This window comes from Artibeus jamaicensis, unplaced genomic scaffold (genome assembly GCF_021234435.1).
Source record: "Artibeus jamaicensis isolate MK-2021 breed Jamaican fruit bat unplaced genomic scaffold, CSHL_Jam_final contig_851, whole genome shotgun sequence".
Lineage (NCBI taxonomy): Eukaryota > Metazoa > Chordata > Mammalia > Chiroptera > Phyllostomidae > Artibeus > Artibeus jamaicensis.
Genome location: NW_026521986.1, coordinates 14,701,480 through 14,720,708, shown reverse-complemented (window position 1 = coordinate 14,720,708; position 19,229 = coordinate 14,701,480). Strand labels below are relative to the sequence as shown.

The 19,229-nt window shown below is 46.6% G+C and overlaps 1 protein-coding gene across 1 annotated transcript in view; it reads right to left on the bottom strand.

Moving 5' to 3' along the window:
• Positions 1-15,772, bottom strand: part of IFT43 (intraflagellar transport 43) — an 82,578-nt gene extending 66,806 nt beyond the window's left edge. Inside the window, exons 1-2 of the mRNA XM_053673410.1 lie at positions 15,710-15,772; positions 11,958-12,047 (exon numbers count right to left, since the gene is read on the bottom strand). Coding sequence (XP_053529385.1) covers positions 11,958-12,047; positions 15,710-15,763 — 144 coding nt within the window. The 5' untranslated portion in view covers positions 15,764-15,772. The remainder of the gene's footprint in view (positions 1-11,957; positions 12,048-15,709) is intronic.
• Between the last annotated feature and the right edge of the window lie 3,457 nt (positions 15,773-19,229).

Here is a 19,229-nt window from a genome sequence, read left to right as displayed (position 1 = left end):
CATGTTGTTGCAAAAGGTAGTAGCTCCTTCTTTCTCTCTGCTGCATAGAATTCCATGGTGTATATGTACCACAATTTTTGGATCCATTCATTTACTGATGGGCACCTAGGTTGCTTCCAACTCTTGGCTATTGTAAATTGTGCTGCTATGAACATTGTGGTGCATAGGTTCTTTGAAATTGATGTTTTAGGATTCTTGGGGTATAATCCTAGCAGTGGAATTGCTGCTGACCACAGTCTTATGGGTCCCAAGCGGATCAGATATTCTCTGTCCACAGTGTACTCTCTCCAGCTCCTTGACTCTCCAAAGCCCGGCTTTCCCCCACAGACTTCATTTCTCTTGCAGTTGTCTCAGACAGAGGCTTCGCAGTCTCTAAAATCCCACATACAAAGCAGGGTCCCAACATAACCCCTGCCTCACCTCTCAAAGTTCCCCCAGACCATTACTCTCCCAAATTATTGCAGAGCACTTCCTGCAGAACTCACACCACTAAGCTGTCTCACCTCTCTCTCCTTTGTCCCTGTCACTGGGGCCTCCCTGCCCCACAACTAGTCCCATCGTTCTGAGTCGATGTTCACATGAACAATTCATCAAATGCTTTGCCTCCGCATTCTCGGACCCTTTAAATGCCAATGACCTTGCTACTTTGTCAAACTTGTTATAACCTGGAACTGCTCTATTCTCTCAAATATTTAGTCCCCTCCTTCCCTCCTTATCCAAGAACTTGCTTCTCGGTTGTACCTCCCTCCCCATCACAGCATGGCTCACCTCCCTGTCATTTTACCACATTTCCTGGAGAAATTTCCAAACTTGGGTCAAGCCAACCATATGCCTGCACTGTGTCAATAACCAGCCTATGGAAGGGTGTTGGAGGAAATGCACAAAAATGCAAGGCTTAACCAGCGCGTGTTCTGCCTTCTCTCATCTGGGTCCTCCTGACCTCCCCGCTTCCAGTCTCACCTTCCTCCAATCTGTACTCCATAGCGCAGGGCCCCAGGAGTGACAGAGTTCTGGACAGGGAGGGAGATTAGGTCTCAATCAGGAGGCCTTTCTAGGCAAGCATTTCTGGTACAGTGCCACGACCTCCAAAGAAAGGCACCTGAATATTGAAGGTTCTACTAACTTGGCTGTGATTTCTTTTATTGTAAATATTTACTTTCATATCTCATTGTAAATTCATAAATGTGAATTATTTTTCTTGAAGAAGACCTCTAAGTTATTTAAGTTTCAGGACTCACAGAACCTGGATTCACTCACCCCTGACCAATTACTGCCCAAGTGCTCTCTCTAAAATGCAACTCTGGTACCTCCTTTCTGCTTAAAACCCTCACATATTTCCACCTGAGATCATCACGGGTCTGTGTGCACCCAAAGGAATCAGTTCTTCCTGTATGTTCTTCTTGGAGACCCCAGAATATACGCTGATGACCCCCGTATCTGCTATCGCTAGTTCCCAACTTTCTCTCTTAAGCTCAGCTGTTTACTTGACAGACCTTGTTGACAACACGACAGCCAGCTCAAATTCAACGTGCCCGAAACCAGAATAATGACCTCTTCTTGCTTCCACCTTCTCACTCTTCGCTGCTCGGTCTCAAAACCGTTATCTATTCAGTCTTCTTGGCCACGCGAGAGGTCAGCTCCAGACTCTCCTTCCCTCTCACCTCAAAGGCCAATCTATCTCCATGTCTTATCCATCTCCCCTCAGCGTGGCTCTGGGCACTGACCTCTCCTCCTCGCCTGTCTGCCAGGCCGAGTTTATTGTTGCCCAAAGGAAGGTCCACGTGCCGCAGGTGCAAGCCACGTGACTGGAAGTGGTACACGGATGTGCCTTCTAAAAAGACAGTCATGTGTATATTTTAGTGTGGATTAGGAAGGATGTTACTATCACAGACTATACTTTCATTGATAAAGTGTCTATTTAAAAATAAGTGTACTTAAATATAAAATGGGAGTTGACTTACATAAAAATGTTAACACTACTAACATAAATAGCATGTAAATACTGAAAACTGTAAAACCGGTCTGGGAAGGCCAGGCATTCACACTGCATCATCTCAGAAGTTCTGCTCTACGCGGCCTCCTCCTGGTCCCCTTCGTGGTCCCCCTGACAACACCCCGCCCACTCTAGCCCATCTTCCACAGAGCTGCTGGGCTTACCTCCCTAGGCAACCAAGTCAACAACGTAATCCGCTGCTTGAAAACCGTTGTGGGCTCTCTACCACATACAAAACAACCCCAGATTCCTCCACTTGGAAGACAAGGCCTGTTCCCAATACACTAAATGGTTCACCATGCCCTAACAATGCCAGGCCAGGCCCCTGGACGGAGTAGGCTTTTCCCGCTGATCTTCCCGCTCATTAACAAATTACTACTCATTCATCTGAACCCACGTGGAGGGCCCCTTCCTTTGAGAAGCTTTCCTTAAGTCCCAGGCAGGGTCAGTGCTCCTTCTGTGTTCCCACTCTCTGATACTACTTATGTATCACAATTTCTTTTGTCTAGAGTTATATTATTCATTTTTACGTTGGAAAATGAGCACAGTGGGATCCTATGGTGTGATGGTTGCTACAGTAGGCTCTGAATCCAGGAAATGGGTATTAAATTTAGGAATAAATGGGTGAATGAATGAACAAGTGAAATTCTACTTATAAATATGTCAACAAAAACATATGTGGATGGATGGGCCAAAAGGAGTGTGGGGATCGAGTTCTCTGCTATCATTGGTGAAGAGTGAAAAAGGGGAAGTGATACAGAAAAGAGAGGAAGAGGGAGGCAGAAGGAAGAGACAGGAGGCTCAGTGTCAGGGGAGGGCACAGCGGTGTTTGGCAGGGAGAGTGGCCTTTCACACTCGGTGTGGAGTACGTGCAGGTCATAATGTAGTCACTGAGTTCTTCCACAGTACTTACTGAGGGCTGCCTGGTATGTGGTACTGCGCCAGGCACACAGAGACCCCTCTCTGACTGCTGCCCCAAAGAACAAGGACCCCCAGTTGCTAAATCCAACAGACCCTACTCCAAAGAAGGCGTCTTGCCATCCTGGACCCTCTCAGCAGCATCAAACACTTGACCCCAGAGTCTGTGAAAGGCTCTCTCATCTTGGCTCTGGACACCACAGGTGCCTGTTGTCCCCTCTCCCCGCTGGCCACTCCTCCCCAACCTCCTTTTGTGAGCTACGTTTGGCTGTGTATTCCTCACATTCTGCTAAGGCCTCTTCTCTTCTTACTCTACAAACTCTCCTTAAAGGGTTGGGCTTGCTTTTACCTACTCAGTAAGAATGGCTTCCCGATCTCCAGCTCCAGCTCGGAGCCCAGTCCGGAGCATGAGTCCATGTCAAACCCTCCTGGACATCTCCAGCTGGTGTGCTCACAGGCCCCCCAAACTAATCTACCCCTAAATTGAACACATCAGCACCCACACCTGTTCCTCATTCATTGAGCGGGTGCTTACTGGGACCTACAAAGTGCCAGGGGGAAGAGCAGGCGCTCCTGGAGAGATGGACCTAAATAATTACACAAACATAGTTACAATCTGAGGTTGGGGTGACAGAAAGATTAGAAACAAATTAAAAAGCTACAGGGGAGGATAATAAGGGGAGCTAATTCTTTTTTTTCAAAGATTTTATCTATTTATTTTTAGAGAGGGGGAAGGGAGGGAGAAAGAGAGGGAGAGAAATATCAATGTGTGGTTGCCTCTCATGTGCCCGCTATTGGGGACCTGGCCCTCAACCCAGGCATGTGCCCTGACTAGGAATCAAACCAACGACCCTTGTTTGCAGGATGACCAGTGAACCACACTAGTGAGAGCCTAATTTCTTTAACTGAGAACATAATATTCTCGCTGCATAGGAGTGATATTCACGCTAAACCCAAGGTAAAAAGCAGAGGTCAGCCCAGCAGAGAGCAGGGGTGACCATCATAGGGAACTACGCTAGTCTCTCCTCTGGACAGTATTTTAGGGAACTAGAATAAGTACGGAACTAGAATAAGTACTCCCTGCCACTGCAATGGCGGAGGCAGGTGGGAAATGAGGCTGTAGACGGAGCAAGGCCCAGATCGCATAAGGTGGAAGTGAGTGGGTGCGTGGATGGTTCCGTGGTAGAGTTCTCACCTGCCACACAGGGTCAAAGTGAAAACGTGGGATTTTTTTTACTCCAAGGGCCAAGGGTTTCGAGTGAGAGACGAATGATGCACATTTTTACAAGACCCTTCTAGCGAAACTGCAGGAGGGCGGGCATGTAAAAGGAGAGACCAGTTCTGGAGCAACAGCGGCAGTCCGGGTGAGTGAATAGTGGCTTAAACCATTTATCTAATTTTCCACTTTTTCTCCTAGCAGAATGCTATTTAAGCCATAGATTCTGAGAAGTCTTTGCTCTGGGAACTTTGTCTGAATGTGTCAATTACAACAAAAGTATCATTACCATGAAAATTTTCACATACAAAAAATAAGGTCTCTGAACTTAAGCTAGTAGTCTACTTACTCCTAGAGGGAGTCAAGCCAAATTCCAATATTACAACGGGACCTGACCCATTCCATTTGGAAGCAAACAGGACCTGTGCTTGTTGATCATATGTGTGTTCTTTTAATGCAAATTAAGGATGCCTAGAAATCTGACGTGGGGAATCTCATGTTTCTTGAGGCAATGCAAGAGTAATGAGTCAAGCACTAACTGCTGACATCGTTGATTAGTTTACACATATTTTTATTAAGCACCTAACATTTACTTGTCATTAGTAGAATCTGGGTGACTTAAGTCTCTTACTTTGAGAAATCAAAAGACATTTCCTAAGTCCTATCTCCTAGGGTTTCTATAATTATACACAGATGAATGAGAGAGAGACTATCCCCAAAGGAAATGAAGAATTTTTAGGACATAAGTTAAGTATGAACACTGGTCTAGTAAGCACCTCCTTATAAAGGATGAGCCAGAAGAACTCCAAGCCTCAGCACTGCACATGAGCACATCTCAAGGGCGTTCTTGACCAGCAAACACACACACACATGCACACACACACACACACACACACAAGTGTGACGGGTGTGCTGAAGATGCATCAATGGAAAACAAAGCTGGAAAAATGTTGAAGGTCACAGTCTAACCCTCATAATATTACGAATCATTTCAGCATCATGTAAGAAATGTTGGCCTCATACAGTTCATTTGTCAAAAAAGGCAAAGCGGCTGCTTTGTGAATATTTGAAAGCCATCTCACTGCTCGCCACAGTCCCTGAGACTGCTCTCCGCCACCCGTGCAGTCGGGGCTCCAGTACGACTTCTACGTGCCGCGCTCTCTCCTCGCTTCCAGAACTCAGCACACGCTCACCCCTCTACTTGGAATGTTCTCCCCTCCTCATCCCTTAGCTAACTTCTACTCATCCTTCAAGTCTCACATGTGCCTTTTTTCCAGATGTCCCCAAGGGTACAAGGGGCTCAACAGAGGCAATCCCACCTCGTTCTGCATTCACCACCCACCCCCACCCTGGCACTTACTTCTCTGCAGCCCCAGGATCAAGGTTCTAAGAGGGCAGGGAGCATGTCTGGTCTGTCACTGTACTGCCAGCTCCAAGCACAATGCCTGGCACGTAGAAAGCTATCAATCAAGTTTCATAAGTGAATGAGTGAATGAATGAATGTTACCTTCTCCTGCAAGGTCACAGAGGTCACCAAGGTCACTCCTGTCCTCATTTTCTACCCATGTGCCCACAGGATAGCAAAATGATGTAAGTCAACAATTAAGAATTATTCTCTGGGAAGACTGCCAACCTCTAAACAGAGGTTTTAAAAAAAAAAACCATGGAAAGGTACTGGCAAATAACTGGTCCACGGCAACAGCAGAGAGCTGTTAGAAGAGACAAATAAAATGGGTCTCAAGTAACACAAAGGATTCTCACCAAAATGACTCCACAACCAAATGTTTCTTTGCCCTCGGAGCCAGTTGGTTTCATGAAGTAAGAACATGTCTGGCCCTGGACCAGTAGCTGGTTGGCTGGAGCGGCATGAAGGTGGTGGGTTTCTTCCCCGTTGGGGCACATGCAGAATCAACCGATGGGTCGTAAACAAGTGGAACAACAAATCAATGTCTCTGTCTTAAATCAATTTAAAAAAATTTTTAAATGTTTTTGTAAAAAAGAATATCTCTGTATCTTGAACAGAACTGCATTTGAAAATAAATTGGTAATACTTTCTAATTCTCACATGACACCAATAATAACAATAATTAGCAAGTGGCAGGCACTGTCCTAAGAGCTTTGCACATTCTCTTATTTAGCCCCCCAACCACCCTATGAGAGAGCTACTGCCACCACCTCCAGTCAGAAAAAGAGTAAACAGTCTCAGCGTGGTCACATGGGTTGCCCAGGGCAAGCACCAGGGCAAGTAACTGACAGGGCGGGGCTTCAAGACAAAATAATGGGCTATTGTACTTCTCAGGGTGTGTTGATAACAATAGCTACCTTAAGGGTGCACTGCTCTAAACTCACTACATGTATTTCTCATTGAACCCTCCCCACAGGTGAGGGAGAGCGCCTTAAAGCGCTCTTCCAGCACTGCCGTTCACCCTGGGCCTTGGCAGAAGCCGGCGGGAGCGAATCTCTACCTCACAGACAGTAAAGTGAGGCCTGAGCTGTGGGAAGCAAGTTGTACAGGGGACAATGACAGAGGCGGAGCCAGTGCTGGAGAAGAATCTTGAGATGCTATTTCGGATTGCAGGCTCTACCCGGAGATGACATTCCCTCCCACACAGTGGCAGCCCCCAGGGGTGGGTCAGTGATGCACACACGTCCACCCCAAGGGAGAGTTCAACACCGAAGCGTGCAAAGCATGACACAAATATGAAGTGTGGAAAACACATTCCTCATGAACAGTCATATCGAATTCCCTGCATCCCTCTTCGGCAACGTTATCAGAAGCATCATTCAATCCAGCCCATTGGAGAGGACTACGAAAAAGGCTGAAAAATGTGACCAATCAGGAAAGTTATTTTTGTGAGAAAGAAGAAAAATGTCACCAAAAAGGGTCAGCAGATAACCCTATTGGGCTGAAAATAACTGCCCGGCTGGCAGACCGGGGGGCAGGGAATGGGCGGAGGGCGAGAGACGTAATGCCGGGCTCCGAGGGAGCTCCAGCTGAGCGAAGCCCTGGGGATGAGGAAACTGGCCTAATTTGGGAACATGAGCCCAGCAGCATTTCTGAGATTCCTTCGAGAGAATCTGGCTAACTTTCAGTTCTGAGCCCTTGGAGGAACTCCGAAGGGATGGGGGGAGGGGAAGGGAACAGCTGTGACTCAAACGCCGCCCTAGACAAGTGCATGAACAAGGGTGATGAAGTGAGAAAGGACTCCCTCTCCGAAAGGGCTCCGGGAGTGAGAATAACCCCAAATCTCTCCTCTCTCCAAAGGCCTTTCTCTACAGGGAGGTCTGTGCATCGACCTAGCTAGAAGGTAGGAGAGATTTGGTGGCGGTTAAGCACCTGGCCAGCATTGAAGACACTAGAGTGGGAGGTTGGCTAAACGACTGGAAAAGTCACCCAGCATCAAAGTCTCAGTGTCTTTAGCTAAGATCAGATAACAACAGTGCCTACCTCGTGAGCTACTATAAAGTTTAAATAGGGTATTACAGGTAATGAACAGAGAGGCAGCTGCTGTTCCAACATCAGCTAAAATCATTATTATTAAAAGGACAATCTGCAAAAGGAAAGTGAAGTCACAAAGAGGCCTACAGCCAAAAGAGAAATGGCTCACCCAAAAGAGGCCAGTGCTAGAGAGCATGTGCCCAAGATTACTCTTCTCCAACCTCAGTGTATGACAGCATAACTTTGTGACAGAAATGTCGAGTCTCTTCTTCAAGGAGTTATATGGAAGAGTTAGCATCACTTGCATTGTTAGGAGGTGTAAGTTCAAGCACAGAAATCCAGTTCTATTCTCAGAGCTGGTTTCCACAGAGAAAGTTACACGCAGTAGACAAGGGACACTCATCACAGAACCATCTTCCAGGAAAACTCTCAACAATGACCGTAATGCCAATCCAAAATGCTAACTGAAATAGGTGCCCAGTGACCCAAGCCTGCACTGTGACAGGTGGCCAAAAAAAGTCAAATTCAACACTAACAGACATGCAAGGACACCTGAAAGTCAATCCATCCTAGAAGAGGAGTTTGAAATGCAAATGGAAATAGAGCCAGGCAGATCCAACGTGAGTAAACCCGACCAGGTGCACTAAAGTAAGCAGTGGCCACCCGGAGCGGGCAGGCTACACGCAAGCGAGCACTGTCACCAGCTCCGGACAACTGCCGCCACGGGGGAGGGCCAGCCCAGCACTCCCACTGTGCCACAACTTCTGATCTTAAAGAGAGGCCCAAAATCTGGATTTTCACATAGTTTCCTAATTTTGAATGATAGCAATCAAGTAAAAAAATAAGTAACTCTGTCCAGATCAAATGAGACATGACTGTATGCTAAATTCAGCCTGAAGACCACCAGTTTTCAACCTCAGCAGCGAGGGTCATGGCAAACTGAAAAAACACGTCGGAGCTCTAGGGAAATAATGGTCAGCTGTACACTGTGCATTCACATATCAGACTGTGTGAAGGGCTGCACATCTATTACCTCATCTTTTCTTTCTAGCCACCCTTGTGGAGTACCCACACTCCACAAGGAGTATGAAAGAGGGGTATTAATATCCCATTTAACCAATAAGAAAGCTGAGACTTAAAAAGGTTAACTAACAAGCTCGGTCAGCATCACAGAACTAACGTGTGAAAGAGCCAGGATTTCAGCCGGGCTGGTAGGACCCACCAGTACGACCCCATGACCCCCGCTGCCCAATGCACCCAGAAAGCACAGAAACTGCTTTGGACTCCTACTGGTCAACCTACGGAGAGAGGAGGAGCAGCCCTGAAGGGCCTTCCAAGTCGGCTCCAAAAGAGACCCAGGCTTACACCCTCCTTCTCTGCTGCCCTTTGCTAAAGACAGCAGAGCTCCGTGTGAATACTCATCTACCCTCTAGTTGATTGAATGAATGGACGTCTGCGCCATGCTGTTCAGGTTACTGACATGCTTTTAAATGAGTATTTCACTTAATCCCCACACAAACCTAACAGTACTATTACCACCATTTGACAGACAATAAAATGAAGGATTAGAGAGATTAGTGGACCAGTTCAAGATCCAAGCAATTAATTAACAAGAGTGTCACAAGCCCTGGGCTTCTGACGCAAAGTCCTGTGTTCTGTCTGTTCCAGCAGACCCCGTCTCTGCTTCCTTCACCAGGGCTTCCAACTCCACCACCTCACTCTAAAATAACTGCCTGAACTAATTCCTACTTAAATCTAAAGTAACTCCATTATGTCTGATAGCTCCTAGGTACCATATTTACGTTTTCATGAATAGCTTCATCCTCGAATATAGTCAGCAAGAGAACAAAAATAAATACATCAAGTAATACACTCGGAATGTAAATGGGCACACACACAAATATTGGGATCTAATTTTAGAAAGAAACAGCCAAAATGTCCCACACAGCACAGTGAGCATCTGGCCCCGGGGGAGGCTGCCCGAGCTGCTTTAAACCTCGACTAACCCAGAGAGAGAAGGAACCCTGGAGTCCTGACTGCATTTCACTGTCAGATGAACCAGTTGGGTGAAGGAGAGAATGACTTTTCATCATGTTCTCCCAGAAAAATGCTAATGCCCAGAGTAAAAAAAAAAAAAAGAAGGTGTCTCTGAGAAAATAACTAGGTACCCAGAAGGAATGAAACCCTAAAAGGTCCATCTGTGTGTGACTTTGGAGCTATGCACACAGTTCCCAGGACTGCTTCCTGCCTGGAAGCCGAGGGAGCCCCGGCTCGGTGGGTGCACAGTGCTTACTACCCCAGCCGAGGAGCTGATTTGGTGTGAGGGCCACACAGGGCTCCAAGGCCACCAGCAGTCATTCCAGGGCATCCTGGCCCATCACAAGCTCACTCACCCAGCCACACGGGTTCCAGCGCCCTCCACAATGAAGCACACTTGTCGTCAGTCGTCCTAACTGCCAACGACAACAAGAACGGAAGTTCCATCATGGCAGGGAATGTCGTCTCTTCTGTTCACGGAGATATGCCAGCCCCTAAAATGGCTCCTGCACACAGTAAGCTTCACTAAATATTTGCTGAATAAATAAATGATCTGGTATTGGAATAGCTCCTCCTAGAACCACAGTCTCAAGTAGCCAGAGGCCAAGAAGAAATTTCCATGAACCCAGTCATATGCTTGCCCATTTTCTCTTTAAAGACGTATACGACTGCAGTTCAAGCTTCTCGAGATCCAGGGTTGGGGCCAGTACTTCTTCTTTCACTGTCTCCCTACGTTACACCACCATCCCCCTGAACTGCGGGCCCACCCTTCACCCAGTGACAGCAGGACTCAGCCCCTGAGAGCGCCCGTCACACGCTACGCACTTCGCCCCTCATCCTCTGCAGTGCCATGCACGCCTGTTCTGTGCCAGGCGCTGGGATAAACAAAGGCGTACAGTCCATGGTGAGACCCAACCTCTGCCTTCCAGACTCACATCTAATGAGGGAGCCAGACACATAATGTCACAACACAATGTAATAAGACCTTTAATGGAGGTGCTATGGCCCAAGTCACAAACTGACAACCCTCAGTACGTGAGGGCCTAATCTAGGCCATACATCAATCTAATTCTTATAATTGCTAACCTCTAAAATGTGTTGCTTTCACATAAAATTTTAGACTGCAGAGTCCGAGGAGCTGGCAATACTGGGCCTGCATTCCCCATAGCACCGGTCGGCTCTGGCTATGTGGTGGTTACCCCTCCAGAAGGGACACGTGGCCTCTGGCTCCCACAATCCCCACTTGCTCTCTCCTACTGCCTGCAGGCAATGAGGCCAAGGGTCCGCTGCCAGCATTTCTGTATTGGCATGGTTGTATCTCAGACTACAGAGATGATCTCTACCTGCATTTCTACAATAAGAGAGGAAATGAAAATACATTGAAAGGGCCATGCGGAACACTTGAAGAAATGAAGAAAAACGTATTTCCTACAAAAATTTAGACTATTCCTATATATGTGATATGTAACTGAAGTGTGCCCGTGTCTCGCCCCCTGCATGCTGTGCTCGTGCGCCTGCCCGACCCACGAGGCTCCTCAGTGACAGCCCCTCATCTACTCTGAACCTTCCACAGGCCCACAACGTAGACAGCTGGGGAGCCGCGCCTCCTGCAGCCTGAGAACTCACTGTCCAGTGGCGGACAGAGACAGTGACAATTAGCAGAGAATGGGAGATGTTCTAGAACAGGTACCGTGGGGATTGAGAGCCCTATGTCAGTCTGGCGAAGAGCTGACACGGGGGTTAGCCTAAAGCTAACTCTTGAAAAGGGCACAGTTTTTCCAAACGGACAGAGGAGGGTGAAAAGAGGCTCTGACTAAACTGCCCAAAATAGTACCCTGGATTAAAAGCATTGCTCATCGGGCTTACCCACCCTCCTCAAAGAGGCTGGATCAATTCCCATAATTCCAGGCCGCTCAGGGGAAACGTTTCCAGGAAAGGAAGGCCAACTGATCCCCTTCCTGCCCAAAAGCTGCAGAAGGCGCAGGTCGCCAGTGAAAGCCCGCGTCCAGTTGTGTAGTGTAACTTTCTGTCGCCAGTGTGCCTCGCTGGCCTTATTCAGCAGAAATAAATCCTTGGATTTTGACTAGATTTTGAAACTTCCCAGTCCCTTTCTTAGCTAACTTAAGAAAGTTCTTCCCTGAGAATATAAAGCAATACACAGAAACTACTCTGGCATCAAAGATTAAATCGTTTCTTTTTCATTTTTAACTAACAGGACAAATGCCAAGGAAGAGAATTCCCAAATCAAGACAGGAGGAGCGCGGGCATTCAAGAGAAAACAGATGGCATACCGAGTCTTTGCTCATTAAGGAATCGCTAACTTTTAGCATTTCTTCCAATTTTTTAACACCCACCTCTCCAGTGAGAGTTGAAGAATTCTTGCCACTTAGGTGATTCTCGGCTTGAGCTGACTCCGGTTGAGCTCGGCGACCCATCTTGGCCCCCTAAAAGGAGAAATAGGGGCACTGCTGACTTAAACATCTTTGAGCCACTATGAGGACAAGAATTCTGGGACAGTAGACAAGAACTGAATTTATAAATACGTGGTGGAGGATGGGATTTGAGTAATTTGAATATTCTTAGAAAATGCTCCAAAACTTGAAAGCAACTGAGGTCAGTTCTATTGGGTTGGCCAAAGAGTCCGTTTAGTTTTTTCCATAAAATAAGACACATTTTCCATTTTCACTAATAACTATTGATTTGGATATTTTGAGTATTTCCCGTTTTTGGCTTCTACTGGGTAGAGTCCAGGGGTGCTGCTAAACATCTTCCAATGCATAAGACGGCCCCACAGCAAAAAAATTATTTGGCCCAAAGTATCAACAGCAACAAAAACTTCACAACCCCCACTTTTGACACATTTGAGCAGTCACAGCACCTCTCCCTGCGTAAATCTTTTCTTGTGTTTCAGTTGCATTTTTACCCTTCCTGAAATAATAAAGCATAGTACACTGAAAGTGTTGCGTATCTTCTTCCATCTTCAATATTAAAATGGCTGCACAAAAATTTGCCAATTTTGATGTTTTTTTCTAATTGCACACTGATAAGACAGCTGTCGTGATACAATGTAACAAAATTGTTTTAAATGGAGTTAAAGATAACTAAGAACTACTAGAGCCATCACACCGAAAAAATTAAACTAACTTTTTGGCTAACCCAATATTTGGTAGAAGACTAGGAAATTCATGGGTTAATGATCATAAGGCTTTTGTTTAACTGCCATAGATCATTTCCACCCAAAGCAAAGTAGCTAGAAATTCCTCTAGAATGGGAAGTGACCTCATGCCACAGTTTAAAGAGTTTGGTAAAGGCTCCCATGTTCCTATGCAGGATTTTAGGAAGACCTAATTTCAAAGCTGCAACTTGACATGGAAAGAGTTATCAAAAAGGAGTTTTGGGGATGCCCTGGCCAGTGTGGCTCAATTGGCTGGACTGCTGTACTATAAACCAAAAGGTTGTGGGTTCGATTCCCAGGCAAGGCACATACCTAGGTTGTGAGAAGCAACCAATTGATATTTCTCTCTCTCTCTCCATCGCTTCTCCTCTCTCTAAAGTCAATAAGCATGTCTTCAGATGAGGATAAAAAACAAATAAAAAGAAGTTTTGGAAAGAATTCCTCATTTCCATGGTAACTGCCCCCAGAGAAATACAGATAGCACTTGCTTTAACAGGCACACTATTTGGATTTCCATTTATGACAAGAAGAAATCTTTTACAAGAATGTTGAGACATTAGCTTTGGAAACCAGAACATTTCAAATGCTGAGTCATCGAATGAAACCCTCTGCAGGCTCTATATCTCGAACGCTTCCCAGCACATAAACAAAACTTAGGCAGACCAAGGGGTGGTAAAATACTTATCTATTCATTTATTAGCTTCAAAAGAGAAACAGGATACTTTTAGACCTGATTTGATATAGCTCCGTTTGATTCTCAGAAGAGAGACTAGGACTTTCACTCTACAGGTGGGGAAATTGGGGCCTAAGAAGGCCAATTAAGTGGCAGACATAAATCGAAGAGCAAAACCTTCTTGTCTTAAAATCCTGAGTCCTTCCCACTATCCTATGCTGGAATTTCAGTTTGAAGATGGTCTAAGAACTGACTGCACCCATACATTGAGAGGGGTTACATGGGAGCTGCATAAAAACCCTTATGGAGTGTTTTCATTTCAGATTTTAATCACTTAGGTTTCGGGTAAGATGGCAATAATCTCTCTGATAATAAGCAGCTCATTTTTTAAATCTTATTTATTTATTTTAAAGAGGGGAAGGGAGGGAGAGAGGGAGAGAAACATCAATGTGTGGTTGCCTCTTGTGCACCACCACCCACCCACCCCCAGTGGGAACCTGGCCTACAACCCAGGCATGCGCCCTGCCTGGGAATCAAACCAGCTACTCTTTGGTTCACACGCTGGTCCTCAATCTACTGAGCCACACCAGCCAGGGCAGCAGCTCGTTTTTTTTTCCCCAAGGCAGACAATTCCACCCCATTCACTTGTAGTTACCCCTTTCCACTGATCACAGCAGGACATCTAAACGTGGCATACCAATGCAGCAGTGGTGCTAAAACAAAAATTCAACGCTCTTGTCTCTAAATGCTGTCTATAGAAGGTTCCTCTAATAATTAAAGTTTTAAACTTTTTGAAGATCCTGTATAAGTCCACAGGCATGGCGGGGTAGAAAAATGACTTCACTACCTGATTTTATATATTTTAAATCTGTAGCCTATGTATTATTGTCCATCTTGCTCCACTGGAATGTAAGCCCCATTGGGGGGGGGGGGGGCTTTGTTTTATTCACTGCTGTATCACCAGCCCCTGGGATGATGCCTGATACACAGTAGGGGCTCAATAAATATTTGTTGACAGGATGAATGATAAAGTACATCCATATGCTGAGGTACTAAACAAGTTCATGTATCAGAAAGGCCTGGTGACCTAATGTTCTCCTTGGTCAGTCAAGCAACCTGCTTCATCCTACAACAATTTGCTCCTGTCCTTCAGATCTCCCTCAGAGAGGTGCTTTTATCCAGTACCTTGGAGGACATCTTTGCTATGGGGCATTTCAAAACAAAAACAAAAACAAAAAAACAGAGAGAGAGTCTCCACAGCATAAAGATCTGTCCTGTAGCTCAACCTTTACATAAATGTGATCTTGGCAATTTTAAAGGTAAAAAGCTTTGATGGGCCTGGGATGGAGTCAAAAGAAAACAAAAATCACTAAACTTGAGTCTGGAATCAAGCTTGGTTTATTGCTGACTCTATAAACTAGGGTAAATCACGGCTGCAGAACAGCAGCAGCTAACGTCTCCTAATAACTTAGCTTATGCCAGGCACGGTGTTAAATGCTTTTCCATGGATTACCCATTTCATCTTCACTACAACTCCTTCAAGTAGATATCAACATCAGCCTGGAAATAAGGAAACCAAGGTTCCGAGAGGTTCACTTTTTTTTTAACCCCCGCAATGGCTTTATACTACATCTGACCTATATGCCCCAGCACCCGGCCACTCCACGTCATAAACCTGAGTCTTCATGTTCTTGGCTATAAAAAACTGAGGCAAAGCCCACCTCCCCGTGGCGGTTACGGGCACTCGAGCCCCTCCCACACACCCCCACCCTGCCCCATCTGCCTGCCGCCTGCTTGCCTTCCAAGCCTAAAACAGTGCGATATTTACGTGACCTGGTGGCCTGAAAAGTGAAATGGGAAAGCTCTAGAATGGGTGCAGGTGGGACCCTGGCCGGGCCTCTCCAGTCACCCTCTGAACTGCCCTTTCCGGAAGAGTTCGCACTTGGGACGCCAGAAAGCAAAGAAAAGCGGAGAAATTTCCCAATGGTCCCAGAGGCCGGCGGGCGCCAAGGCAGTTTTCCACTTTCTGAAGATTTGAAATGAAGCATAACCCAGAGCGGAGCCCCACGTTGCCCCGGGGGCGGGACGGATGAAGCCACCGCCTCCTCTACCCCCCGCCCTGCAGAACGACGCGGGGCCGCCCGCTCTGGTCGCTAGGGACAGCAGCACTGAGGCCTCGCGGGGCAGCCTGGGCAGGCGGAGTCGCTCCTCCCCACCCTCCAAATTCCGGCCCCAACCCGGCCCCACTCGGTCCTCACGGAGGTGGCCGGGCCACGGCGCCGTTCCTCGCCTAGGTCCAGCAAGTCCTCCATCACTGCGGCCGCCTGACGTCACTTCCTGGAAACCTACCTGCCCCTTGGCGTCCCTGACGATGGCCCCGCCCTTCCGTCCTTGTATTTAAAGGATCGCGGCACGATTTCTGAATTCTCTGTGCCACCCTCCAAGTTAAATATTTCGTAAACCTGCCTCATTTGACTTCCAGAAGAAACCCCCAGGCATTACATATCACTAAGGCTGCTCCTGTGGGACAGCGAAAAAACATTTATCCTTTTTTGAATGCATAAGTTATTATGTAAATGCAAAGCACCACTACTAATAGTAGTAATTATTCTGATCGCTCCCATTGTATTTGCAATGCACAGAGGACCTTCACCACTTATTAGCTCACGTGAAGGGTATAACAACCTTGTGTGGGAAGCAAGATAAGTTGCATTGTCTCCAGTGGACGGTCTCCAGAAAACAGGCTACCGAGGACCAGGTGTTAATGGTTTAAAACGGAAAATACAATGTATATTATATAATCTCTGCCTTCAAAAAATTTGCAAAGAGGCTGAACCAACACATCAAATACCTGAATAGTAATAACTGTCAAAAATCCAATAATTCCTCTAACAACCTCTAAAATAAGCAGCAGCAATATTCAACGATTCAACGAGGACACGGGTGCAAAGCGATGGCTTGAGGAAAATCATTAAGCAGCAGAGCCAGGAGCCTTTCTAACACCATATCTTCCTGGGGTATTTTTCTTCAGCATATATTATGGGGTGCCAGCCATTCCGCTATGCCAGTAAAGGAAGAGATCCCCCAAATATTCAGTGTGGGGGAAAAAGAAGTTTTTCTCTACCATTCTAGGTTCCCTCAGCTGGTCTAACAATCAAGTTGACATGAGACAGATTAACAAGAGAAAATAACCGAATTTAATTATGAGAATCCCACATATATGAGTCAGAGACCCCATATACATGAGAAGTTCAGAGACAAAAAGGGAAAATAAGGTACATGTGACATTCTGACCTAAGGATGAAGTAAGGCACCTTGGGACTTCAGAGGGGACAAACATCATTTGCAGGAATAGAAGGCAAATGTTCAGTAATTAGAAGTTTGCACTGCCCTTTAGACAGATATAGATAGATAGATAGATAGATAGATAGATAGATAGATAGATAGATAGATAGATAGATAATTATTTCTGGTGATAATTCTTATTATGGGTAAGGCCTCTAATTTAAATTCTTTAAGGGAGAAGTAAAAGTTTATCATGAGCCCTGGCTGGTGTGGCTCAGTGGATTAAGTGCTGGCCTGTGAACCAAATGGTAACCAGTTCAATTCTCACTCAGGAAACATGCCTGGCTTGTGGGCTGGGTCCCCACATCAGGATGTGCAAAAGGCAACCACACACCAATGCATCTCTCCCTCCCTTGCCCCCTGCCTAATCTTCCTAAAGGGACCCTTCCTGCCTAAAGGGTCTCCATTGTCTTTAGCTCAAAATAATTTACATGTCAGAGTGGCACATCTTGGGGAGGCCTCTTCTAAACTCCTATAAAACCAGTGTAATGGGGCAGGCAAGTTGAGTTTTCACTGACTCTCCATATAAGATCCCCAAGTCAACACCACTGACTCTGTCCTTGGAGCTCTGTCCCTGGTCATCTGGGACTCCCAGATGATGCTCGAGTGGCCCTCAAAGTGAGCAATGTTTCCAATATCACCCTCGGTGTAAGACCTAGATGGCCACTGTTTAAAAGCAAGGACCTCGAAGTGTGACTAGCACCCCTGAAAGTCAATTGCAAGCATTTCTGAAATGCCCAGTAAATGACTCAGTTTAATCAGTCATCATCCACACATTTACTGGGATGCACTGTGACAGCGACAGCGACAGTGTTGCGGAGGTGCCAGGAGAATTGAGGTCCCAGCCCAGCTCTGCTGATAACCACCTGTGCAGCCAGGCAGAGCCTCTCTGGACCTTGGTTTCCTCCCTCGTACTTACTCCTCGAGGTTACCCCTAAACTCTTTGACTTACTAACTCTGATTCTCAGTGAGAAAACCCTATTAGATTTTAATCTGAAGAAACATTCATTGCCAAAAACCCCAAACAAGAAATACAAGCTCCCACAAATCCGTTGTTCCTTTCTTCCTTGGCGCGAGAAGAGAAAGAAGGAATTAATCTTTGGATTTTTAATTCGTTCCTTGGGGACTCATAGCCACACCACCACCACCACCTTATAACGGGTTTCCAAACCTTCACTCCCACTTCCTCCCAACCTGCTGAAGGCAAAGGTGGACTGCAGCTCACTCCAGGCAGAAAGAAGCCCTAGCGCAGTGGTTCCCAAACCGTGCTGGGCACCGGACTCACCCGTGAGGTGTGTTTAGAAAACATACAACAGGACCCCATTCCTGGAGACTGATTTAGTAGAGGTGGGGTCCAGAAGAATATGACTTTAGTCATTTTCCTGCCTATTTTGCAAGTGTTTGCTTAAAGGCCTCCTGAAGGCCTTCTGATTTAAAATTCCAGCATCTATTTTTGCAACATTCCAATGTCGCCCCGACCTAGGCGCTGCCTATCCGCCTTTCCTGTTTTATTTTCTACCGTGGCACTTACCTTTTATCATACTACATAATTTACATATCTATGTACATATCTTTACTATTCCACCTTTAGCTCCAGAACGGAAGCTCCATGAGGGCACCGGTTTTGTTTGTTTGTCGTGTCCGCTGCTGTATGCACAGAGCCTAGAACAGTGCCTGGTATGTGGGTAAACATCAAGAAATATTTGTTCAAAGGCTGGGTGAATTTCAAAGGCAGTACAGCCGGCATAAGTAGTTATAAACTCACAATAGACTCTGTGCAAATATCGGTTGACACATCCTGGCTAGGGGACCCCAAGGAAGCTACTTCTACACCTAAGTGTCCTCATTTGTTATGCAAATGACAATGCCTACCCAAATCGGAGAGCCTGTGTAAAACATTGCCTCTATCCCCCACGGGCAGTGTGGCCTTTTAAATTGCTCCCTGCCTCAGTTTCCTCAACTGTAAACCGATCCACCGCTGTCCCCGGGATTCAGTAAACATCTCCTTCAGTTAGTAGCCCGGGAGCCAGGAGCAGAAGCCAGGCCGGGCTGGATAAGTCCAGGAAGCTGGGGTGAGGCAGGGTGGGGTGGTAGGGAGCAACACTGACTACCAGGAAAGTGATTCCATGTTACAGAGGCCAGTCCTGTGTGGGTCCTCTCCTGGGAAAACACTTAGGAGCTTAGGCTGAGAAGAGGAAGGAAAACAGAGAGAAAACTTCCCCTCACCCATCTGGGAAATGGGCTTCTGCCAGCTGCAGACTGCGTGCTCGCTGGCAGTGTGCCCCGCGGAACCCCCGGCGGGGCGGGAGGCTGCGAACATCTGGAGGAGGTTTCTGCGAGAGCGGCTGCAGTCAGAGCAGGGCTCGGGGGAGGGAGAGGTGCACTTGTACGCGCGTGGGGCTGAGAGGGGAGGTATTCCCCGAGGGCTGAGGG